Source organism: Trichoderma virens, assembly GCF_000170995.1.
Source record: "Trichoderma virens Gv29-8 chromosome Unknown TRIVIscaffold_1, whole genome shotgun sequence".
Classification (NCBI taxonomy): domain Eukaryota; kingdom Fungi; phylum Ascomycota; class Sordariomycetes; order Hypocreales; family Hypocreaceae; genus Trichoderma; species Trichoderma virens.
The window spans coordinates 1,432,518-1,456,609 of NW_014013748.1; the positions used below are offsets into that span (position 1 = coordinate 1,432,518).

The 24,092-nt window shown below is 49.6% G+C and overlaps 10 protein-coding genes across 10 annotated transcripts; 4 read left to right on the forward strand and 6 right to left on the reverse strand.

Annotated features, from left to right (window-relative positions):
* Window positions 1-603: 603 nt before the first annotated feature.
* Window positions 604-1,177, forward strand: TRIVIDRAFT_62964 (uncharacterized protein; the record flags this gene model as incomplete). The annotated part of the gene is made up of 2 exons (XM_014105928.1): window positions 604-856; window positions 942-1,177. The coding sequence occupies 2 exons, from the start codon at window positions 604-606 to the stop codon at window positions 1,175-1,177; spliced, it is 489 nt and encodes a 162-aa protein (XP_013961403.1).
* Window positions 1,178-4,177: 3,000 nt separating this feature from the next.
* On the reverse strand, window positions 4,178-5,184 carry TRIVIDRAFT_120117 (uncharacterized protein; the record flags this gene model as incomplete). The annotated part of the gene is made up of 3 exons (XM_014105929.1): window positions 4,178-4,311; window positions 4,468-4,662; window positions 4,737-5,184. Coding segments are annotated over 3 exons (777 nt in total), but the record flags the coding sequence as incomplete, so codon positions are not given.
* A 2,003-nt stretch (window positions 5,185-7,187) lies between these two features.
* Window positions 7,188-9,148, forward strand: TRIVIDRAFT_62966 (uncharacterized protein; the record flags this gene model as incomplete). The annotated part of the gene is made up of 2 exons (XM_014105930.1): window positions 7,188-7,299; window positions 7,356-9,148. The coding sequence occupies 2 exons, from the start codon at window positions 7,188-7,190 to the stop codon at window positions 9,146-9,148; spliced, it is 1,905 nt and encodes a 634-aa protein (XP_013961405.1).
* Window positions 9,149-9,609: 461 nt separating this feature from the next.
* TRIVIDRAFT_217788 (uncharacterized protein) lies at window positions 9,610-9,954 on the reverse strand (the record flags this gene model as incomplete). The annotated part of the gene is made up of 2 exons (XM_014105931.1): window positions 9,610-9,678; window positions 9,766-9,954. The coding sequence occupies 2 exons, from the start codon at window positions 9,952-9,954 to the stop codon at window positions 9,610-9,612; spliced, it is 258 nt and encodes an 85-aa protein (XP_013961406.1).
* A 763-nt stretch (window positions 9,955-10,717) lies between these two features.
* On the reverse strand, window positions 10,718-11,613 carry TRIVIDRAFT_34763 (uncharacterized protein; the record flags this gene model as incomplete). Its single annotated transcript, XM_014105932.1, has 2 exons — window positions 10,718-11,046; window positions 11,103-11,613. 2 exons carry the CDS (start codon window positions 11,611-11,613, stop codon window positions 10,718-10,720), a joined length of 840 nt encoding a protein of 279 aa, XP_013961407.1.
* Window positions 11,614-12,470: 857 nt separating this feature from the next.
* On the forward strand, window positions 12,471-14,375 carry TRIVIDRAFT_188102 (uncharacterized protein; the record flags this gene model as incomplete). The annotated part of the gene is made up of 4 exons (XM_014105933.1): window positions 12,471-12,696; window positions 12,727-12,962; window positions 13,034-13,502; window positions 13,561-14,375. The coding sequence occupies 4 exons, from the start codon at window positions 12,471-12,473 to the stop codon at window positions 14,373-14,375; spliced, it is 1,746 nt and encodes a 581-aa protein (XP_013961408.1).
* Window positions 14,376-14,710: 335 nt separating this feature from the next.
* TRIVIDRAFT_34877 (uncharacterized protein) lies at window positions 14,711-16,383 on the reverse strand (the record flags this gene model as incomplete). Its single annotated transcript, XM_014105934.1, has 3 exons — window positions 14,711-15,471; window positions 15,534-16,238; window positions 16,290-16,383. The coding sequence occupies 3 exons, from the start codon at window positions 16,381-16,383 to the stop codon at window positions 14,711-14,713; spliced, it is 1,560 nt and encodes a 519-aa protein (XP_013961409.1).
* Window positions 16,384-18,727: 2,344 nt separating this feature from the next.
* TRIVIDRAFT_137814 (uncharacterized protein) lies at window positions 18,728-19,534 on the reverse strand (the record flags this gene model as incomplete). The annotated part of the gene is made up of 3 exons (XM_014105935.1): window positions 18,728-19,005; window positions 19,087-19,320; window positions 19,375-19,534. Coding segments are annotated over 3 exons (672 nt in total), but the record flags the coding sequence as incomplete, so codon positions are not given.
* A 1,401-nt stretch (window positions 19,535-20,935) lies between these two features.
* On the forward strand, window positions 20,936-21,425 carry TRIVIDRAFT_34890 (uncharacterized protein; the record flags this gene model as incomplete). Its single annotated transcript, XM_014105936.1, has 3 exons — window positions 20,936-21,005; window positions 21,082-21,182; window positions 21,270-21,425. 3 exons carry the CDS (start codon window positions 20,936-20,938, stop codon window positions 21,423-21,425), a joined length of 327 nt encoding a protein of 108 aa, XP_013961411.1.
* Window positions 21,426-21,621: 196 nt separating this feature from the next.
* On the reverse strand, window positions 21,622-23,259 carry TRIVIDRAFT_85803 (uncharacterized protein; the record flags this gene model as incomplete). Its single annotated transcript, XM_014105937.1, has 2 exons — window positions 21,622-22,787; window positions 22,848-23,259. 2 exons carry the CDS (start codon window positions 23,091-23,093, stop codon window positions 21,879-21,881), a joined length of 1,155 nt encoding a protein of 384 aa, XP_013961412.1.
* Window positions 23,260-24,092: the final 833 nt, after the last annotated feature.

The following is a 24,092-nucleotide window of genomic DNA, read 5'->3' on the forward strand; positions in this document are numbered from 1 at the left end:
CCAGTCGCCGAGAAGAGAGAGGCGAGGGGGTGAGGAACAGGAGCGAAGCCTGTATGTATGTGCGTGAGAGGTGAGAGGGCAACAAGACGGGCATCAAATTACATTGTCTCGTTACCCAAGTGAGGCGAGGAGCAGCACAATCCTTCCCCAACAACGAAGGGGGGATACGGAATAGAGACGGCACAAAAAGAGAGCCAAGGAAAAAGGAAAAGACGGGATCAAAAAGTTCCTCTGCCGTCAACAAAGTCCCCCGTCCCGTGCCCTTGGGTGATGCCGCGGCCGTGGGTTGTGGTGCGGCCCTTGTCGTAAGTTTTTTATTTTCTGGGCACCCGGGGCAAGGCAAAAACGCACCACGAGCGAAGAAAAAAATTGCGCTCTTTTGCATGCGCGATTCCCTTGATTGAACCAACCAGGATAGGCATTATGCAAACCGCAACTCTAAAACAAAAAGAGGCGTGACCCTTTCGGACGGGTCCCTTGTTTTTTTCTATGCTTCTACTACGCCGATGCCTCTGTACAGTAACGGATAGTGGGCGCCAAGCTCGGCTCTCTAACTCCCTTGACGATAGGCCTGGCATCTAGCATTGCCTGGGAAAGGCAGTCATGTTTGGGGCAACGTTTCCTTTTAGCCAAGTTGGCTCTGCCGCTGATGCCGCTGCTGCCGCTGCTAATGCGAATGCTTCCGTTCCGAACCAAGGGCTTCTTGGTAGATCGGGGAAGCTCACGAATGAAGAACGGCCAACGGCCATCATCCCTGGCTCCGGGAGGAAGGGCTTGGGAAACGCCGTGCATGCTGGGAGCAAGTATTGGGTGCATCCCGTCGATGCTACTGGCGGAAGCTCGCAGCAAGACTACTGTACGGGCCCTCCCCCCCCCCCCCCCCCTCCTCTCCCCAGTCTGCAGCGTGCAGCACTGCAGGCGGGCCTTTGTGTCTCATTCAGCTATTCCGGATGCAGTTTTGCCTACATATCAGGCCCTCGGCAAATACTCCATTACCGCCCGCATATGCAATGCGATGCGTCCTCGTCCGCACATCACCCACGCGAGCATGCGGGCCTCGTCCCTGGAGAAGCCAATAGGCCGATTTTCTGAAGCCGCCGGTTGCACCTCGAAGCCAGCTCAAAGGCACGCATTGGCCTCCTCAGCATCAATGCGCGACGCCTCGACGTTGTTCTAGAGAAATTCATTTCATCTGGCCTGGCCCCTAGTCCTATAGTCCTGGCCACGCTGCAAATAGAGTTTGATTGCAAAAAAGCTGGATCGGCACCCGCTGGCTCCTCAGAGGCCCTCAAAGGTCCTCAAAGACTCAGAAACCGCCCAATTGGCAAGCACCAGAAACACGCTGGCGTCCATCCTATTTGCCCATCCCATGCCCATCCAGGGAAATGACAACGCCAGCCAAAAAACCACCCAGGCCAAGGGGCCCAACAAACCCAATTGCGGCCTAGCCAGCCCCGAGTCCTGGACGGCCGCTCGCCAGAATCTTCCGGCTCCACCCCGCCGAGTCTCCCTGAAAACTCTATTTAATGGGCTTTTTGGGCCAGGGGACAGAGGGAGGGTCTCAAGTAGCGGCAACAACGTGGCTCCAGTTACGTGGTGCGTGGGCAAGGTGGGCAGGGAAAAAAAGAGGGAACCGGCCCTTGATTTCTTTGAAGCGGTTTTAACTTCTGCTTGTTTTGGATTGCCTGTGGATTGCCTATGCACAGGGTAGACTCGAACTCTGTCGGCTAAGTCGCAGAAAGGGGACGCCCAACCGAAGCGAGTGCGTTCTTTTTTGTCACCTTGTCTCTTCCTCCTGCTCTGCCTTTTTTGCAAAGTGCATGTGAGAATCCCTTCCATTTTCCCGCCTTCTTCCCCCCATCCCACATCCCATCCCCCCCCTTAATAAAAACCACCGGGAGCCGGTTCCCGTATAATTGTCCGGGGCCGCAATTTGATGGCGTTTAGGCTTCCCACGTCGTCTCATGAGCTGCGAAACGGCCCAACGAAGAAAGTGGAAAAATCCCGCTTTGTGACATCTGGATAGAGAGACAAAGAGGCAACTAGCTTCCGTTGTGATCCGTTGATGCCCTGTGAAGTAATAACAACGTGGCTTGTGGGTTTCGAGCACACACACACGCAGAGCAGCATGTCACTCATCAGGTTGTTTATGGGGAAAACGCATCATCACCATCAACCTTGCCAGCACTCTGACTGCCTTAACCTCACCACTAACAGAATACTATTCACAACTACCTACAACCTTGCTCAGTCCCCACGTCTTTAGCAGTTTCCTGTCTCCAGTTGTTTTTTTTCCCCTTCCTTTATCGAGAAGCACCGAAAACCCAAATTCCTTAGTCGGCGATTACAGTGTGTGGACGCCTCCCCATTACAAATTTCCTGCTTGGTCATTCTGTCTGCTCTACGTGTTTCCACGAGGGCAAAAAAAAAAAAAAATGTAGAAGGCGAAACAGAGAAAAATACACCCGCCCTTTCCGCCCTCCCCGATCCTACCGCCCTGAATAATACTAAGTTGTTTTAACTATTTCCTCGTACCTTTTCGTATAACAAACTGAGTAAGGCAAAAGCAGCCCGATTCGTAGGGCCTCCTCCTCCCCCCTTCCAAGGTGCACGACTCATGTTCTGAACTTTCCATTAGAATTTTTTGTTCTAGAAGGGCTGATTTACGGCACTACGGGTTGTTTGCTCCTTGGGCGACGCCGCCTCGTTTTGCTAAAATTCCTTGGAGGAGATTACTGCTTTTCTCACCGGCAGTGGGCCTCGGGGCCCAGCTTTGGCCGCTTGTCAAAGAGAAAATGGTCTGAAAGCTAAAACGCACGTTTTGGAGGAGGCGCGAAGGCGTTTTTCCCTCTTCTTCGTTCGCCCACGGCCATTAGGGGGGAGGAGACAAGAAACGCCGCCACGGCGTCCAATTTCTTTTCTTCTTCTCTTTGAGTGGACTTTGTCATTGCTGGGGACACGCCCCCCTTTCTAACGTACTACTTGGAACTACTATACCTAGTAATGGAGGAAAGGGAATTGCCCACCGCTTGAAATGGGTTTGGCCCAGGATTGGATGGTGTTGAATTTCCTGTTGAACGCTTGGTGGGCGTCGGCCCGAGATTCCCTTTTACCCTTTCGTAGAAATCTCCTTGAAGGGTCGGAATTGCGCCCCGAATGTGGCCCGGAGTAAACTGCGGCCTCTCCTCCGCGCAAAGTCCTAGGGGGACGTTCGACCCTTTTGCCACTCTTGTCTGACTGATGATGCAATGTCCTGCTTCATTGTTTCTTTTTGAGTTCTTCTTCTTATTCCATCCTTTTCTTTTGCTTACATTTCAGTTTCCCTTCCCCCAAGTTTTGTCGTCATTCCCGCATTCCAGAACAACGTGACCCGACCCAGATCGTTGGGACGGAACGGCGTTTTTCTTTCTTCTTTTTTTTTCTCCTCCCTTATTACCTTACTACCTAGTGCCGTGATGCTTTCTCTTTGGGGGCAAGGGTTGCGTGATACGTCATGTTTTCTGATTACCAGTGACAGCTATTTAACTGGTCTTGGCTAGATATCCGCTCGAGAATCGGTGCTAGCTAGCAGTAGCTTTTTCGGCTTGGAAAAAGGGGGATTTGATGGTGTTGTCGGCTTTTAAGATTACCAAGTCCGCTTCCTTTCCGTCGGCGATTGTCCGACACCGACCACTACTGCAAGTCGTGGTGCTGCGCTACCCGTTGTCGAAGTTGTTTAGCCAAGTATGAAATTAGGGATAAGTACGAGCGGCCGACTAGCCGCCAATGTAGAACTTAGCCCCCATGCTACTAGAGTAGTTTTGAGGGTTAATTGATAGACTTGTGGCATGCAGAGTTGTTGGTAATTCTCATTGCCAACGGATACTGTTGCGCAAGCGAGCTCACTCAATGCGAGTTTGTGTATCGTATTCTATGGGAGTCTTGTCAAGAAACACCATGTCCCCCTATCTAAGCTTTTCAGTTGTCTCTGCCATGTCTCTCCAGTCTATTTGCCAAACCTGTCTACATGTGTTGTGATCCGTACGCCCGTATCTAACTGCACCACTGCGCCCTCCCCCCCATCAACGGGGATAATAGTATTACAAAATTCATACAGCCGGAAAGAATAGCATGCTTACTGGCAGATCTCAAATGTCAATCTCGGCTTGCTTCGGGTTGTCATTTATGAGCGTGGGGTCCGTTTTCCAATATTCCAACCCCATCCGCGAAGCACCTTGACCACCTTGGGCGTCACCGCCGCTGTCAATGGCACCCGGAGGAAGATGAAGCTCTTGTGGATTGCGTACGCCAGTGCTAGTTGCGTTGCCAGGCCTGTCAAAGCTATTAGCCTCCCATGTCTCATATCGTATCATATCATATTCCACGGTGACACTCTCGAAAGCAGTCGGCATGGCCCCATGACGTAGAGTCGTGCAAGACATTGCCAACGCAACAAGACATGGCCGGGAAAGGGCCGTTCAAACTCACTGGCTTCTTCTCTGTTGCGTTCCTGCGCCTTCTCTACTCCCCAGCCCGCCATTTCTACCTTGTCGCTGATTTCATTGCTGCCTAGGTGCTGTTTCTCTTCAGTCTTTAGGGACTCTCGCCATTCGTGCCATCGTGTTCGCGCTGACTCGGGGATGAACTTGGAGACTGCAGATACGACGTAATGCTCGACTTGTCCTGTTTGCCATCCCATGCTCACGTTAGCATACGCCTCTTCCACAGCATCGACGGCTGAGAGGTGGCACACGTACCTATCCGCTCCGTCCCGACCACCCTGACCAGGAGGAAGCAGAACGGGAAGTCCAGGACGCTGAGCGCAAAGTAGACGCCGACGGCTGACCATCCATACTCCCTAGAGAGCTTCTTGAATCGCCCACTGAGTGAGAGATTCTCCTGAGCTCCTTGCGCAGTATTGCGCCTCCATGCCGAGAATCCAAAGCTCCGCCTTTGCGCCCCCCTTGCGAAGCTGTCAGCTATTCTGACATTTGGTCGCATCGAAGCGCCGTGGCGCATGGTTCCCTGCAGGGGCTGAATTGAATGTATCCTCGTCCATGATGTGCTGCTATTGCTTTGGAGCTTCGTGACAGGCTGTGACGAAAATAGCCTTGCCCAAGCATCTCTCAATGCTCCGTATTGTACCGACGCGCCCTTGGCCGCCTTAACGGGCGTTGCACTCGATGGAAACGCCGCTCGAATCATTTTGTAGGATGCAGTGCAAGAGGCGCCTCTTCCTCCTCTTTAGCCCAGCGTAGCTGTTTGCTTATATGAAATTGGCTCCGACCGTGAAAGGGAAAACAAAGACAAAGTGTCTGGAATTCTCGCCGAAGCTCGCAGAAGGATCACCGGTGAGATGGAGATAGCGGAGCCTCGGAGCTCCAAGAGTCCGCACCGGCAGCAATTCGTGTGCCGTGTAGCTCAACCCGGAATTGCCGAGAAGAAAAAAATCGTATGTACGATGACGAGAACGCAGCAATTGCAAATACTACTACTCCCTCCGTAAAGGATTATCAAAGAAACAAAAGGAAAAGAGGACAATCAATCGGAAAGCCCGCTTCGCCTCCTGAGCAAAAGGATGATTGGGTTTGTTGGGGCCGGTGGGGTGATCAAGGCATGAGATAGTCGCAGCTCACATTTTTTGGCTTCTAAATTTTTTTTCTGCTAGGGCTGTTCCGACTTTTCTTTTGCCGTCAGGTCACGATGATGTAAAATAACGGCTCTCCCCGATCCGGGGCCATTGAAGGATCGGGACAGGGATGAGGCGCGCTAGCAGGGCCTGTGATGGATATCACGTGCTGTTGCTCGAGTGACGACGTTGACGACGGACAGAGAGTTGTAAAGTTCAGAGCAGATGTGAGCTGGGGCGAATGGTTGCAAATCATTATTTCTGAATAATTTTTCAAGAGAGGGATTCTATATGTATTTGATTTCTGCTGGTTGATGGCGCATCTATTACATGGCCTTTATATCCGATCTTAACCGTAGGTGTCTGTAAGATGATCGTCCTCGGCTTTACATGCTGGGTCTGAGGTAGCTACCAGGCAGGCACAGCTTTTTGTAAGAAAATCCAATCAGATACCTAAGTAGGTTATATTAATATAGCTCAATGTGTTGGAGCATTTATTCTCCATATTTTCATTGCGGTTTTTGATACTTTGGCCAAGCTAGGATGTAGCAGCTGTGCATCAAAACCAGAGTATTCTGCATCAGAGCAGACGCCCTATTCGACCCATTCATATCGGATTCTTGCTTGAAGGTGAATACGATTCAATCACATATCTACCTTTCTAGCAGATTATACTATGCGGAATTGTATGATCTACATCGTGTAACGACTTATATCGTATGCTTGACAGTCCGTAGGCGTTGGATGTCGTGAACTGCCTTGCATCATCGACCTTGGAATCTCGACCCAAAACCAAGCCGTGCTTTCAACATAAAAATTGACTCACATTAATACATGTAGTAAACGCGTCTTTACTGGGAGCCTAGCCATCCGATGTTAGGCAGTGATTCAGGGACGCTCTGCCAGCGGCTCCTTCCACTCGTTCAGTGGCATCATCTCCCCTGAACAGCCGTTCGTCACCTGCCAAGCCCTCCAACATCAGGCCAGTTGCTCCCTAAAGGCTTCTGTAACTTGATTCTGGCGCACCTCGCATCATATGGAAAGCTGCATAAATACACTTCTTCTCCTCACCGACACCGGCGCCTCTTTTCTGCCTCCTCCTCTTCCTCTCCAAAGCATGGGTACCTAATACTCTGCACTCTCAAGCTGCAACGCCTCTCCTGTGCACTTGGGCTCATCCCCTCCGACAAGACAAGACAAGATTTCGCTGACGCCTCACCTTTGGGACATGAAATCCCCCACCTTCTTCGCCGATCACCCTGACCATATGTATGATCCTGGTGGCCAGCCTTAGGGTTCACTGGAGTTGCTTCCCACACTCAGAGCTGGCTTCATGATCTGTCCTCAACCATCCAAAATTCACCCGCTGCTAGGAAATTTTGGTTGCGTATCACGCCATTCACTGTGTTTCCCCCCGTTTCACTCGTTTGACCAACTGCATCCTATTCACTCGTTTTTCCTTCTGTCGTTCTTTTCGTCACTCATTTTTTCTTTTGTCTTGTTTTTTATGCCACTTTGCCTTTTGTTACTGGCTCGTTCAGCCTCTTTTTGTGTCTCTCTTCTTCACTGCGACTTTGAAATGGCGCCCCCTCCTCGAACTTATGGGAAGAAGAAAAGTTTGCTTGGTCCCTTGGGCTCCCGAAATCGATCCAAGGCCTCGATGACTGATTCCCTTCCGGCTAAGAACCCCAGTAAGCCATTTATTATATATGACACTTCATAAGAGACGAAGCTGACTTGTACTTAGGTCTTGGTTCACAATCTGTGAACATCTGCTCCGACACCGCGAAGCGAAACCCCCGGACGCAGAATAATGCCCAACCAAACAGCATTGAGGAACTCGCGAGCGCCTTACTCGACGACAGCAGTTCAGAGCTACCAGCAAAAAAGAATGTCATAAGACAGGCAGAAAAAGACATCCTCGGTTCCCCAACTTCTTCTCCTTCAGTCATCGAAGACTCTACACCAGAAGTTGGAGAACAAGGAATCATCTCCCATTCGCCAAGCTCATTGAAGGAAAGAGCAACTAGCATTAGTCGAGGACACCAGCTGGCTGCCCCGAGAATTCAGAAAGCGTCTCCCAACAATAGGTTTTCGAAAGCCTCAAGGCCTCGTGGAAACTCAACTTCATCTCCTAAACGGAAAGATTATAGCTTGATCCGCCCCTTCACAGACCCTGTGAAAAAGTCGACCAATCGTTCCCCGTACTCTGTTGTGAAAGACACCGAAGCAGTTTGCCTTCTTCCTCACAACATTATGGATGGGACTCCAAGAATTCTCTTGCACAGCGAGTTGGCCAGAGAGGGCTGTGCTGTAGCGGCTGGTGCCGATGAGATTCAAGAGAAGGTATGTGCCATGTTGGCGGCGACGGACGCTCTAAAGCCATCTCCTTCTCAACCGCGGAAGTCGCCCATTGCCAAGATGACTCGCATGACTCCCTCAAGAGTGTTAGCCAAAGTGTCCAGTGCGTGGGACCGATGGCAAGTGAAATCGTCCAGTGGAGGAGCGAAACCGCGTGTCAAGCTCACGAAGCAGCCTGCTCAAGAAGACCCCCCTAATGGTCCACTGACTTCTCACCCTGTGTTTGTATCTCCTGCACTTCAAAGGACGTCTTTGATCGACACCATTGAGATCCGTCTAAACGAGGGTGATAATCTCAATAGAAAGAAAGTACAGCAAATTGTGGGTGGTCGTGTAGCTCGCAAACCTGTTGCCAATGACGGAAAGACCCTCAGGAGTGGCCGATCCATGGATGATGACCCTTTTGCTGAGCCTACTCTCTATCGTAGCCCAAGTGCTATTGATAAACACCCTAATATGAAGATTATGGTTGGATCCAATACAGCATCTCTGCTCATCATCGACCCCTTTGAAGCCGAAAAGGGATTCGAGAATAACCTCGAAGATAGGATCTTGAGTTCTTCCCCAGTCTGTGCATCAACACCTCGGATTCATCTCCATAGGGTTCAAACTCCCACGCTTGAGGATAGTCTCGACGAACAGTGCTCCAAACTGCCGACTCAGATTAGTCTAGAGAAGATGACCACTGACTTGACTGTATATCAATCGCAAGAAGCCATTTCCTTCAGAAAATCCCCAGATCAGAGTGGGCAGATGAGGCCGCTGCCAAACTCCGATCGTATGGCCGTTGAATTGATGCGGAGCGGATCTTCTATGGATATGTGCAATGCACAATGGACAAAGAAGCATCCATCCCCGAGCAAGAGAGATCTAGAACAGCTTGAGATAGCATTTCGATGCTATAGCGAGCTCAAAAGGCGTGGTATTGGTGAAGAAGCGGATGAACTCGCGGCACATTATACACCTTCGACTCGATATTTGTCTCCCCGAGATACCAACAGGATGATGAAGACTCGTGAGGAAGGCGGCAAACCAACATCTGGCTGCGAATCCCAGTCTCCTGCCAAGTCTCAGATGCGACGCCCGACTGACGATCTGAGGCATCGTCATCACATTCGCCTTGCTCCCATCTATCGACCAATGGTCCCACAATCTGATGAGGTTGATGAGCTGCAGTAAATGGCTTGGTTGAAGTCGTTCCTAGGGAGTCGTAGGGGAATTGGAATCGCGACATGCGCACCAAATAGAAAACGCTACCAAAAAAAAAAAAAAAAAAAAAAAAAAAAAAAGTGAGAGGGATAGAAAATGGGAAACCGGAAATTACTATTGACCCAAATGAGATGACGGGGCTTCCAGAACGGTTTCTACGCATAGGCTCGCCTGGAAACTGTGCATTCAACGGTGGTCGCACACGAGCCACATCTACAGTTGGCTTTGACAGAGTATAATAGACCGGAGTTACAAGGGAATAATCGACATGAATTTGATGTTCACAGAAATATCAAAGTAATTATTCAATAGATATTATTAATTTAAAAAAAAAATGATTGCGAGACGTTGCAAGTGTCCTCTCTATGGGTATCATTGGTGACAGTGTTATCATTCTGTGCCATCTTCAGGTTGTGTAGGTGAGAGCACCATTAAAAGAAACGTCTGCGACGGTGCGATCCACGGCCGTCTGTTCCGCGCATTCTGCGAATTCCGGCAGCCTATAATTTATATTGGTGTTAGTCATTGCATCTTTTCTCATTTCTTCCCCTCCAATGGTCAGGAGATGTAAGCGACGTCGATCATACCTTTACGCCTGGACGGCGAGTCAAGCTTCCCCTCAGTCTGGTGAGAGCGCCGCTGACTTTATCCTTGAGCGTGGGTTTGCGTTGGTGATGCACGCGAGGAGCTCGGCGAGAGAAAATGCTGCGGCGGTAGGGCCGGGCAGTGGTGGTGGTTGTTGTGTGGTGATGGCGGCGGTGGGTTGTGAAAGGCATGATGATAGTGTTGGTTGGTGTTTGGTATAAGTGGTTTGTTATTTTGATATTGGTTTCGTGTGTAATGTGTGGGTATGTAGTTATGAGATGGAATGGAAGAGGGATATTACGGAGGGAAATGAGAGGATTTATATACTTGTAATGAAGCTTAATGTTGAAACAATGGAGGATGTGATGCAAGTCATGGTGGGATACCCTGCAGGACCAAAGACGACGATCGCAACGTAATCGATGCGTGACATCTATTCAGCTTATAGAAAAGAAAACAAGGCAATATAGCTTATACTAAGATTAAGTAGCTGCATGATAGTTTATTGTGTGTCACGGTTGTACATACAATATCTTGGCGATCTATTACAAGATGCTGGATGGCCGTCATTCTACGTCACCTCTTCTGGCGATGCTCAATCAGGATGCTTGGATCGTCCTTGGACCCTGTGGCTAGAAACGTCATTTGTGGCGCTGGTGGATGGTGGGTGTGGCTGGTGGTACGTCACTGGGGGACCTGCGATCGAGATCAAGCACTTCAGAACTGGTTCCGAGGTATGTACACTAAGCTTTTCTGTTTTAGGAAATTTGAATGCTTCAAGATTCTAAGCTCTAATTCAGCCGTATAGATGGAGACAAAATTGCATGTCCAAGACAGTCGAAGCTCTTGGTATAGCCATCTTCAACGTCATCAAGCGTCTATGGTATCACGAACAACAATGCAAAACAGACTGCTAACTGCCACTTCAACTCTCGTCATCACAGAAAAAAAAAATCAAGAACGAATGTTCTTCTTCACAGTAATGAGGTCTTCCTCCGAAAGCCCCAAACCCTTGGTCACATAGCCATCCCAGCCACCAAACTGCTCCTCAAGACCCTCCACAAAGGCGGTCCAGTACTGAGGCCGCAGCTCAACGAGGTTGTAGAAGCCTGGCGTCTCCATATCGTTGGTGCCGACGCTGTCCATGGCAAATCTCAGAAGCTTCTCACGAGCGACTTCCGTACCGACACGGGAGAGCATATAGTCGCGAATCGCATCGTTAGTGGCTGTGCCAGCGAGGTGGTGGAGGAGACCGGCGAGAACTCCCGTGCGGTCACGACCAGCTAGTTCATAGTATTAGTAACCAAGAGGTGACCTGTAGCCAAGGAGAATTGCCCACCTGTGCAGTGAAAGAGAAACGGTTCCGCGGGGCTGTCTCTGATGTGTTCTAGGACCGCCTTGTAGGTTGGCGCATACGTGAGAGCAACAGCCATGTACTGGTCCTTCCAGGCAGCGCTGCCGTCGCCTTTGGCGAAATCGTCCAAGCTCGGTGTCTTGTACTCCTGCGACCCGGGGAACCAGACATTCTCAACTCCCTCAATCTCAGGGTCAGGCCCGTGTTCTCGCTCGAGCGGCTTACGCAGGTCGAAGATGCGGCGGACGTTGCCCTTGATCCAAGCCACGGTGTCGGGATCATGGCTGGCGTACTCCAGGGTGCCGCAGCGGAAGATGCGTCCGGAGGGAATGTTGCTGCCGGGCACGGCACCAATATCGCGGGCGTTGATGAGCGTCTTGGTGGTGATAAAGGGCGGAGCAGAGAGAATAGGGAAGAGAACTTCAGGAGCAATGGGCTTGCTGACACGAGTCTTGAGAAGCTCGTCGAGCTCGGCCGTTGAAATCGGAGCAGCCATGGTTATGATTTATTTGGGTACTGGTGAGAAGTTCTCGAGAGGAGTGGTTCGGTGTGATCTGGACTCTCTCTCCTCTTTCGCTCAAAGAAGCGCGGTCAAGAACGAGAAGAAGTTGTAAAGGGGGAGAGAAGGAGAATACGAAATAACAGATTGGGCCGATTGCTAGTCCAATTGCGATCTGATGCAACAAACGGTAAGTCGCTAATCGGGCAGATTACAGGGAAGCCCTTACGCTCTTTCCTTTCTGAGAAGGGCCATGGCCTGGACCTTGCCCATGATTCACCGTCAACTTCTACTTTACATCCTATTGCCATACAAACAAACAACAACATCAACTTGGGCAATCCAACAAATAAATCAACAATCTTCCAAAAAAGGTTATTGCGCAACCCCAAATCCTAATGAGGGGTTCTTCAACGCCATGCCCCTCCTTTTTTTGCGCCATTCACCCCGCCATCCCTCCAACTCGATGCTAGTGTCCGTATGGCCAGTCCCTGATCGCGGCAAAATGGCCAGTCCCTGATCGCGGCAAAATAGCCAGCCATGGATTTAACAAATCAAAGCTGCATGTCGAAGACGCTTTGACTACCTAGTAGAGATAGGGAGTCGCTCTGCAAGGGACGGGAAAAAATGTCTCGGAATTCGTTCGGAAAACAGAAACGCTTCTTTCAAAGGCGCACTATCAACATTTCAGGACCACTTTTCGTGCCCTTCATGTAATACACCAGTACGGTTGGCGTAAGCCTTGCGAAAATGCCAGGGTGAATCTGGAACTATAAAAAAAAGTTATATATCAACACCATTTGTGGGAGTGTTGCGGTTTCGGACCCGCAGCATCAACACCAACGCTGAGAAAAATGGCTCTGTCGCCGCTGCTTCGCTGGGGTTCCATCATCTCGGTCATTGCAGCCGCGGTTTTCGCCTATTCATTCCAGCAACATCCGTTTCTCTTCACGGATGTTCACAATGAGCCTCTTCCAGTGTATTGCTATCAGAACGTGAGGACTCATGATGCTGCAGACCCGTCTGCTACGTGCTTCTCCGTAGAAGATGGCCTGTTTCGCTACGTTTGGACCCAGGATAGCAGAGACTCTCCGCATCAAGTCAAGGGAGCCGACATTTCCGTTTCAGATGGCTTTGCAATTCCTGGTCTCTGGGACGGCCATGGGCATCTGCTGCAGTATGGCGAGTTCCTTCATTCGGTTGACCTCTTTGGCTCAAAGTCTCTCGATGAAGTGAGAGATCGCATCAAGACATACCTTGCTGCAAACCCAGGAGCAGGCACCAAAGGGCAATGGCTTCGTGGTATAGGATGGGATCAATCTGCCTTTGGACGCATGCCTACTGCTGTTAGTTGATAACTTCAATAGAGGCCTTTGGATTTACTCTACTAACAATTAACCTTCTTGTGAGCTTTCAGGACGACATTGAGCAAGATGACGAGCTCAGGGGCATTTTCATGATGCTGGACAGAATTGATGTTCATTGCTCTTGGGTCTCACAGGCAGTGCTGAATCTCCTCCCGGAAGAGATCCCAGACGTTCCAGGAGGTGATATTATTCGTGATCCTGGCCCTGGAGTCTTCTGCGATAATGCCATGGATATGATTATGGCCCTGTGGCCGCAACCCGGCGAAGAGGAAAAAGCTCGAGCTGTCAAGTCAGCTATGAAAGAGCTGAACAAGGTTGGCCTGGTAGGAATGCACGACGCCGGTGTGACGGCAGACAACGTTCGGCTGTATTCAAAATTGGCGAATTCTCCAGACTGGACTGTCCGAGTTTACGGCATGCTGGAATGTGCGAAGAGAAACACGTTTTGTCCCGAGGACACTCCTCAAATTTCTCATCCACACGGCATGTTTGGATTGCGCAGCGTCAAGCTGTTTGCTGGTAAGTCACTCAAACTCTATGGGCTCTTCTCAGATGCTAATGTCCTCCCCCATTCAAGATGGAGCTTTGGGGAGCTGGGGAAGCGCCATGATTGAACCTTACAGTGACCGCCCTTGGACTTCTGGTTCACTCTTAATCAATGCATCAGCCCTTACGGAGGTGACCAAATCCTGGGCTAGAGAGGGTTTTCAAGTCAACATCCACGCCATAGGAGATCTAGCCAACCGCAACGCCATTGACGCCTTTGAAGCGGCTTTGAAAGAGCAATGCGGGCAGGAAAGTCTTGCCGATTGTCAATCCAAGCACCGGTTCCGCATCGAGCACTCCCAGATCATCCACCCCGAAGACCAAAAACGCATGCATGCCCTCGGTATTATCCCTTCCATCCAGCCTACACACGCCACCTCTGATATGAAGTACGCCGAAGAAAGGCTTGGACCAAAGCGGACTAAAGAGGAAGCCTACCGCATGAAGTCCCTGCTCGACATCAAGCCTGTCCTTGGCAGCGACTTTCCTGTCGAGCCACCAAACCCTTTTCAAGGAATTTACGCTGCGGTTACGAGGAAGAGCCCGCACACTGGACTTGGGCCTGACCCGAAAAACCCCTCCGAAGGATGGCATACGCAAGAGGCTCTCAGTTTGGAAGAGGCCCTTATGGGCTTCACGCAGAATGTTGCGTATGGAGCGTTTATCGAACAGTACGCAGGTTCAATTAGGCGGGGTGCATTTGCGGACTGGGTTGTGCTTGACGAGCCGCTAGAGGACATGGATGTCGAAAAGATTCGCACTCTCAAAGTAAGAGAGACTTGGGTGGCGGGAAGAAGGGTGTACTCGCGAGATGAGACACGATGGCCATTGTCCGATTCCGAATAGGAGCAGTTACTAGGCAAATACGTTCGTTTGCATTCTCATGCTTCGAAACACGCCCCTGGCAGAGGACTTTTATGGATTCTAACAATATGGTGCTTCGTACAGACAATAATTTGACATACTCCTTTTTATTTGGCCTCTGTATCTAGATGAATATGAATTTCACGAAGAGTTCCGAGATGGAAATTCCCCCAGCAGTAAATGACCAAAGACAAAAGAAAGTCCCTATTGGAAACAAAATAACACCCCGCTGTTAACGCCATCTAAGCTACCAAGTTCTTAGTTTATGCATCTAAATCAAAGAAATCGGTTCTCTCTGTCAATATCCTCATCGTTTCTCACGCTTTGGCAATTACCTTGCTCTCAAACCACTTGGCAAACTTGACAGTAGGAATGTCAACCGCCCTCCAGAAGATATCCGCCCACCACACAACCGTGGGGATGCAGAAGCACGCCCCCAGGATGAATCCCGCATTATACCAATAACCCTCTACTCCAGTTACGCTGTATGCCCACTTCTCAAAATGGTAGCCTACAACATGCATGGCCGGCCCGTGCATAAGGTAGATGGCGTATGAGATCTTGCCAAAGTATTGAACTACTGGCAAGTTGAAGAAGCGCTGCCATCGAGGCGAATGGCTCACCGCAATGATGAAAATGACAGCACCAGTCGACTGCCAGTATCGGTACCTTTCTTCCTTCCACCACTTGGGTATGAGAGAAGACAACCATATCCACCCAGGAGTAATTTCACCTCGACCATCTGGCTGACACATCAAGTACAAGCCAAGAATACTAAATAGGGCCCAGAAGATGGGCCAAAGCTTGGTTTTGGTCGGACGAGGCTTTTCTTCCATCGGCAGGGCTGGATTAGGCTCCGGAATGTGCGCACCACGTATGTGATCATTTTCAGCAATGAGCATTCCGCAAAAAAACAGCAGAAGCTCCCATCGACTGTTACGATAGGTGACCCACATGACGAAGGCAACTGTGAGCCATCGGATCGAAGTACGTAGACGGGCGGTGCCGAGAATAGTAAGAAAGAGGTAAAGCGAGCATCGAAACTCGACGGGAATTGTCCACAAATGGACGTCGTATGCTGGGAGGAGAGTGTTAGTATTCATTGCCAGAAGATGTTTAAGATGGAGCATTTCTCCTTACAGGTACTTCCGCCAAACTTGTCCCAACTGAATACCTGAATAAACCTAAACATGTGTAATAGCCAATCCTTGTACTGGGCATACGCATGCTCCATGCGTGCTGGATGCGGCTCCACGATGTTTTTCATGTACTTTCGATCGTTTGCAAAGACTCGAGTCCACTCGTATGCACCAATCCGCAAGAAACAGATAATCATGAAAGTTGAGATTGCTGTGGGAAGATATAACCGAATCCCACGTCGAAAGATGAGAGAGCTCATAGTATTGGCGAATTCGGACCATGCTCCGTTCCGAATTAGTTTCATAGGTCGATATGATAGCGCATATCCAGAAATGACAAAGAAGACGCAGACCGCCGGAGGGCCTTGGTACCAAAGACGAAGGAATGGCAGTTTGAGAATGTGGTAATTGGTCTCGCCGCAACCCCATCCCTCGGCGATAGTGAATGCTTGATAAAAATAATGGCAAAAGAAGACAAATAGTGCTGCCAAACCACGCATGCCATCAAGGTAGGCAGTTGGAGCAAGCTTAGCTGGGCATATCTGCTCGCGAGCGTGACGACCTTGCAAAAAGCTAGGTGTCAGAAAGATGAAGAAGCGAACGGCCAGAATCCGCCACGGGGTCGATCGAATGTATCCAAATGGTGCTTTCAGGGTATCCGCAGAAGGGCTAAGGATACCAAGGTGAAAATGGCCGTCGGTATGGGCTGGAGCTGTGGTGATGCCGGCACCAGTCACAGTGCCAGTGCTGCTTTCACTGGTGTCTGTTGCAGCATCTGAACCCCGTCTCTCGTCCAGGAGGCCCATCTTCTCTTCTGATGATAAATTGTTGGCAGAGCTTTGGTGGTTCATTGCCGCGCAATATAGCAATTAGGGTTTGGGGCTCGTCCTGTACAGGAAGCAGGAGGGGAAATTCAAATCACAAAACTTGTGGATATGGGGATACGCTCGACCCGCGACTTCTTGTAGGTAATGAACGATTGCTGAAGCGAGTGGCACAATCCTTCCTCTGTTTTCATTGGTATGTGTATACTCGTACAGAATTAAGAGAACGAAGGAACACCGAAAGGCAAACTGAGAAACAAACTCAACAGGAAAGAGGGCACAGTAAAGGCGAACTAGCCGGGGAAATGAGGCAAGTGACTGGACAGGGCAGAGGAGAGGCAATCCAGACTCTCTCTGTTGTCGTCTCTCCCACGGAGTGTATGAGAGAATGAAGATGGAAAGAAAGACAGGATTGAGATGAGGAAGAGAAACACAAGGAAAAGAAGATACCTAGGTAGGTAGTTCTTGTTTACATGGGAAATGAGAACAAAGGAGGAGGTGACGAGAAAGGAAAGGATGGGAGGCTAAAAAGCGAGGATCGGTATCTCATAATAGCTCAAGTACTCCGTACATACATAGCGATGCCTCCCATGTAGATCCGTGTGAGATGCCCCTTCCGCACGTAGGTTTCGGATTCCCAAAGTCCACATTTATTTACGACCTAGCAGTAGTAGCTTGAGCAAGTACTCGTACTTGTACTGTACGAAACAAAGATTGCGACATGCGTCCCGAGTCCACTTTCCACTTTTTTATGATATCTGAAAAAGGGCATGAACATCCAAGCTTTGACCTACTTAATCCGTACTATACAAAAGGATACCTGCGTGTACGGGTTATACGCAGATATACCGGATGGCGTCGAGGAAGGAGCCGTCGATCGCAAGACGGGAAGTTGCGTCTCTTGCCGGTATCCCCAGATCTACAAAGGGTCTAAATGGAATTGTCGAAAAATAAGAATAAAAATAAAAATAAAAAACAAGGCGGTGTAGAGGTGCCATGGACAAATTTGATTGCGATATTCTTTAACCCGAAAGGCCGATTCAAGATCGACCAGTCTCCCTGCCCCTCAACTAAGACGAATATTTGACCGCCAGTGTAACCTATTCCGTGCCATTAATTGCCAATTGTTTTTATGAAACTACGGCATTATCTTGACTCTGCATCCAACAACCGCTGCTGCAATGCTCGGGTGCTTCAATCCCAACTCCGGACAGCAAAATGGCTTTAGACAGAGGTGTTTGAATCATGAATCGTATGAGCGTTCTTTCGAGCATCCAAAGTTCAGCAGGGCCCCACGGCGCCACGGATCAGCGCAAGACGGAGTATTACATACTGGTGCTGCTCCCGTCTTCTTTGGTGCCGTTCCCTTCCTAAATGGACGCAAACATCCTTGGCCAGAGCATGGAGTACAAAGAAATGTTTGCCGTTGGCTCTCCTTTTAATCTGTTGTACGAGCACGAGCACGACAGCTCTAAGCACTGCTCAAGTGTTGGTTTGCTTGGTTTCCCCAGAATCCATCTCAAAATTACCAGTGCACCCAACTGCCAGCATCTGTTTTCAGACTAGATGCAGAACCTCGACAAAAGAATGGTGAAGCAACCAACTGCTGCCGCCATCAAACAATGAAACCCCTGCCGCTCTCTCCGGCGCACTACGCACACTGCCAGGGGCGGCTGAAAAGCTTGTTTGATCAACACTCTTTTGGCTGAATCCAGCTATGATAATTGGTTTGTCGTATTACGCTAGCGACAGCGTCCACAAGCGCTCTCTACTTGCCCACACGAAGTTCCCAAACTCACGCGTCATAAGAGAAGATAGAAACGGTGTCCCTGAAAAAGCCCCCTGGACCCACGGTCGATCGCATTCGCTGGTCCCCCTTCATGACGGTCCGTCGTCTGACTTGGACTGTTGATTACGCCTTCTCCGTACAGTGTCTCCTGAGAGCTCATTTCACCGTGGTAGGCTGAGCGTTTCTCAATATTCATTGCTATAGATAATAATTTACCACGATTGACCCAGATATACTTGTACATGTAGGTAGTGACCCGCCAGCGACTCAAGTTGGCTCTCTAGTATGTACCTACCTACTTAATGGGTAGTCTACCAAGTCCTTCAAGTATCTATTACTATTGCTACCTTTTTCTATGATCTACCATGATTACTACTTCTTCTAGTATCCGTTATCACTTTAAAATTGGTGACACAAGATGCTGGGCATGCACCCAACTTGGTGTACTGGCTAGCAGATCCTCTATATGAAGCAAGCTTCTATACCTAGATCATAGCCCATCTGCATATATCCTTCCCGCCTTGCCTATTCAGCCCGTACCAAAAGCCCTGGATTCTCCTCACTGTCATATTTTCCAGCATCAATGCCTTTCTGCACTGCCGGCCTGGCAGCTATGCGATCGATCCACTGCAGAAGATGCGGAAACTTTGGCTGCATATCGGTTTCCTCGGAGAATCCCAACGACCGGTACGCTCGAACGTGAGGCCAGGTGCCCATGTCAGCAATGCTATACTTTCCTACACCATCGCCGGCGAGGTATTCGCGAGGCGACGCGGAATTCCCATTATACTGTCCACTAAGGTGAGACTCTAGCACTGAGTATATGCGGAGCATGGCTTTTTGGAAATATTGCGCTGCATCTATCGTTGATCGTTGAGCTCAACATCTTCATCTCTCTCGTTTTCTTTCGAGAAGGGAAATAAAAGGACAAGTTCACCTACATGGTATGGGTTCTTTGGTTCCTTTTATAAAATGTCTGGCGTGTCCTTGCACTGGGGCAGATGAGTGCCAAAAGAACAGCCACTGAATGGCCTGGCTCCTTTCGTGTGCGGACTCGAAGCCAAATACATTACGTTCATCGTAGTTCTCTTGCAAGTAGATCAGTATGGCCGAGCTCTCCGTAATGGAGACGACGGGTGTCGCTTCAGAGACATCTAAGAGAACGGGGATCCGACCTAGGTGATACTAGACTATTAGAACTTGCAGAAGTGTGAACGGCGCAGTAGAACTACCGTTTGGGTTCAAGTGGAGGAACCAGCTCTTCTTCTGCTCGTCTGTTTCGAGATCGATGAGGTGAGTGGTCCATGAAATGCCATATATGTCATGGAGTTCTTCTAGTAGAATCTGCACCTTTTTGCCGTTTGACGTGTTCTCTGTAAGCAGCTGGAGAGGGTGCTAGAGTCGAGACGGCGGAAAATTGAGTTAGCAGCTAAGCAAATGGACAACAACTTTTCATTTTTCTTGTCTTTATTTTTATTTTTTTGCTTTATTTTTTGCGACAACTTTTATTCTCTTCCTTGCATGGTAGCCTACCTTAGACTCTCTCAGTTGTAGAGGTGTGTCAGCACTGTATTCCACCTCCATGATTTACTTCTTATATTTTGCACACACTATGGACCTGCTAGATCCTTGAGTGCAATGTTCATGTGTAAGAAAGAAATCTCTATGTAAAGCTGGCATGGGATTTACTATTGCATTTGTTGACTCAGAACACGAATCCTTCGCAACATTTGTTTTCCCGCATTAGCATAGATGGTGCAATTTTTTAGCATTTGGACATATTAATAAGTACATACTTGTCAAAGTTGGATGGAAAGGCGTCTGATGCTCCACCGCGGCAGGATGCGCATTACCAGCCAATAACGTCTTTGCTTGTCGTAACAAGAATACTCACACAGTAGAGATAACATACAATTTGAAGACAAAATAATAACTGAAACAGCACAAGATATGAGGAACTAAGCCAGTGTTAAAGCCGTTTTGCAGGTCATGGAATGGCAGCCGTTTATCCATTTAGTCGGCACTTGAGCTTAAGAAGCGCCCTCAAATTCCATGTCCTAATATTGAACCTAGCCACGCGCGCCTAGTCTGACCATATTACCTATTACAGTAGTATGCTTGCTGTCTGTTGGTTCGTCATCCAAGGCATCGCGAGCGCCTATGACGGATATGGCTCTCCTCTACATATCCTAACACCGAATCCCTTCAACACGATTTCAACCAAACGTACGCCCGAAACATCGTGCCCAAATCCGATAGCCTAGAAGCTTCCCCCCATTTGCGTTAACAAGTCCGATCCCAGGAATCTAAAGGCCTGTGGAGACCCGTTCTCCGCCGCGTATAGGTACCCGATCGCAGATAGATACCCCCAAAGCCTCGCCATTATGCCGCGGCAACCCTCGTGTCTTGTTTTTGCTGGGCTGTCGCAGACAAAGTTGCCTCTAGTGGCAGGAGGCAGCAGTGACGGGCCCCAATCCGCGGGTTTATTATATCCATGGATTAGGAGGTACCTGTCATGGGCTTCGGTACTTTTACTTTTGGACGAGTAGCCCCATGCATAAGAGTTGCTAGTGTTAGAAATTATTTACCTAGGTATGGTATCCATCAATGGTTGAGCCAGACCGCATCTCCGCTTTGCTTTTGTTGAATAGTGACTACCTCCTACCTATATATACCTTAGAAGCCAAGATACTGGCAACTTCAAGTATTCACCTCCTCAACCATTCTCTCTCATCCTTGATCGCCTCCCATACATAGTGTGTATTATACTACACCACAAATAACATCACCATGGCCATCATCCATCTCGTTCTATTGGCCTTCAAGGAGGACGCCACTCCCGAAGCCATTGCCGAGGCACGTCTACATCTACATCTCCCCAAGAAACAACAGGATACCTATACTAATCCACCGCCAAATCTCACAGATCAACGCAGGCCTTCTCGCCCTCAAGGATAACTGCCTGCACGCAACCACAAAGGCCCCCTACATCAAGTCCGTCACCGGCGGAATTAACAATTCTCCCGAAGGCCGCAACGTGAGTCTCTTGAAAGTCCGGAGGCTGAATTAGATAATCCGGCTCTGCCAAAGATGGGAAATAGATCTTAGCTAACTGGGCGAGTAGAATGGCCTGACTCATGGCTTCAGCTTCGAGTTCAACTCTCTCGAGGACAGGGCATACTATCTCAAGGAGGATCCTGCTCACCTTGGTTTGGTAGGCAAGGCTGTTCCCCTCGTCGAGAAGCTTACCGTGTTTGACTATGAGACCGGTGTGTTCTAGATATTGGGCTACATAGAAACTAAATTTCAGAAAAAAGAAAGAAAAAGAAAGTAAAGTAAACAAATACTATCATACGCACCCCATATAATAGCCCAAATGACAACATCAAAGAGTCGTAGAGCTTGAACGAATCCATAAACTCCCATGCAGAGTAAAACAAGACGCAAAGAAAACATAAGCACATCTACCATGCATTGGTTTCCATTTTTGAGTAGGGGATTAAATTAAGAAAGAAAAAACTTCAATATACATCATTTCATTGCCCTCGCGCTCATAACCCATGCCTCGCTCTAAAGACGTAAAAAGCAGATTTCTAACGACACATGTTACAAAGTCGGCCCAATCAAATTGCAATGCCAACAAACGCCTGATCTTTTTGCCCTGGTATTTTATTTTGTCCTTTACCCGCCAACAATGGCTCATTATTTTCTCTTCATCTCTTCATCCGAAACATTAGTTGTCCAGCCAATCGAGGAATTGGGGGGTGAAGTAGCTGATGACAATGGTGGCACCGGCTCGGAGAATGCTCTCTGTAGATTCGAAAGCCATCGCCTTGAGATCAAACACTCCGGCTTTGGCAGCAGCGTGAATCATAGAGAATTCGCCACTGACTTGGTAGGCGGCAATGGGCAAGTCTTTGCCAAGTTCCTTAGCGTCACTGATAATGTCGAGGTACTGGCCGGCGGGCTTAACCATGATGATGTCGGCACCTTCGTTCATGTCACGGACAATGGCTCGGCGAGCAAGGCCACGACCTCCAGGGGGGAGCTGGTAGCACCTGCGGTCGCCAAATGACGGGGCAGAGCCGGCTGCGTCCCGGAAGGGCCCGTACAAACAGCCAGAAAATTTGGCAGAGTACGACATGAGCAACGTCTTGTGAGCAATGCCCTCCTCAATCAGCTTCAGCTTGATAGCACGAATACGGCCATCGTTCATATCTGAGGGGGCTACACAGTGCGCTCCAGCCTTTGCATAAGCGATGGCAACATCAGAGATGCGGTCGACAGACATCTGGTTGTTCAGGCTGCTGTCATCTCGCAAGATACCACAGTGGCCGTGAGAGGTATACTCGCAGAGGCAGACGTCAGCGCAGATGAAGATTTGAGGGAAGCGGCGGCGGATGAGCTGGATGGCCTGGATGACTGGGCCCTCGGGGTCATCAGCTGCGCTGCCCAAGATGTCCTTGGTGCCAGCCTTTAGGGGAACGCCAAACAGCATGACGGATCGCAGGCCCTTGTGGACGAGAGGCTCAAGGAAGCCAGTCAGTCTGTCAATGCTGACTTGGAACTGGCCAGGAAGAGAAGCCACTTCGACCATGTCATTCTCGCCGTCGGTAACAAAGATGGGGTAGATGAGCATAGACTGGAGGTAGAGTCAGTAAAGAGTATGCCCCGCATCAATTTGTTGAGATTCTCGTCTTACCTTTGTCAGCTGGCGCTCAGACTGCCAGGAACGAGCCAGAGGGTGAAAGTAGCCGCCGTGAAGCTGGCTGCCGATGTCGCCAGAGATGCTCACGCTGGTGGCTGCGGTGCTGGCATAGCCAGACATGGTGCGAGAGACGTGCGACGCCCGGTCATCGAATGTTGAGACTGAAGGGGCAGGACCGGGCCGGCGAGCGCTGTTGGCATCGCGGAGGCTAAGTTCCTGGACGAGACTGGAGAAGGACATGTTGCGCTGGTCAATTGAGCGACTTGGCTCTGTGCGAGTGGTGGTGATGCTTGGTGGGACCGGGAAACTGTGGATGGTGACACTGATGGAAGGCGGCCCTCCGATGATCAGCACAGAATCTAGAGGACGAGGAAAAGCCGCAGACGACGAAATGCCAGCACCAAACGACGGGCAGAGGCTGTCGAGAAAAAAGAAAACAAACAGTGAATTTGGCGAGTGTGTAAGAAGAGGAGAAGAAGAAGAAGATAAAGTTGAAACGAAGTCGGCTCCAGAAGTTTCGAGGGACGTTCCTGCAGTCAGATTTTTTGCCGACCCTGTGCCTGTGTGCAGCGGCTCCGCGGAGGCAGGAGCTGATAGTGCTGCAACTGCCTCGGAAGGCGCTCCACGTCGCTCCCGATTCCGCAAGCCGGCGGCCAATCAGCGCGGGTGATTTTCCAATATGCGCTATGATTTAGCGCCTTTTTAGTGGGCAGAGAGAGGAATGTTGCACTCAACGGCACTCGACGGCAAGTTTTGACTGTGCGCAACTGCTTACAGGGTGTGAGATTGTGAGATTGTGAGATTGGAGTCCGGAGGAACAGATTGATCCATGTATTGATTACTGGTCCATTGCCATGATCACGGTTGACTTGCTTCTATTAACAAGAGTAGCCATTTGAATGGAATTAATGGGAAAACGAACCAGAAAATGAACACATTACCACAGAGAAACCGCTAGGCGCCTCCCTAGCTAATAGCGTGCTGCACCATTCGGGAAGACTCGTACGAGTACGAGTACAAGGCCGTGGCGCCGGATCGCACCCGGCATTTGCTCGGCGTGCTCCGGTAACAAACACCTCAATTCTGCTCTGCGGCGCGGTGCGAAGGGTGCGGCACAACTCTTGCCACCACTTCCGTGCTGGTCCTAGCAATTGATGTCATATCCCGGGCCTTGTCTAATTTTATTGGGGATTGATTAATGTACTGTGTCATATTCCATATTCGCAACTCAATTTCCCA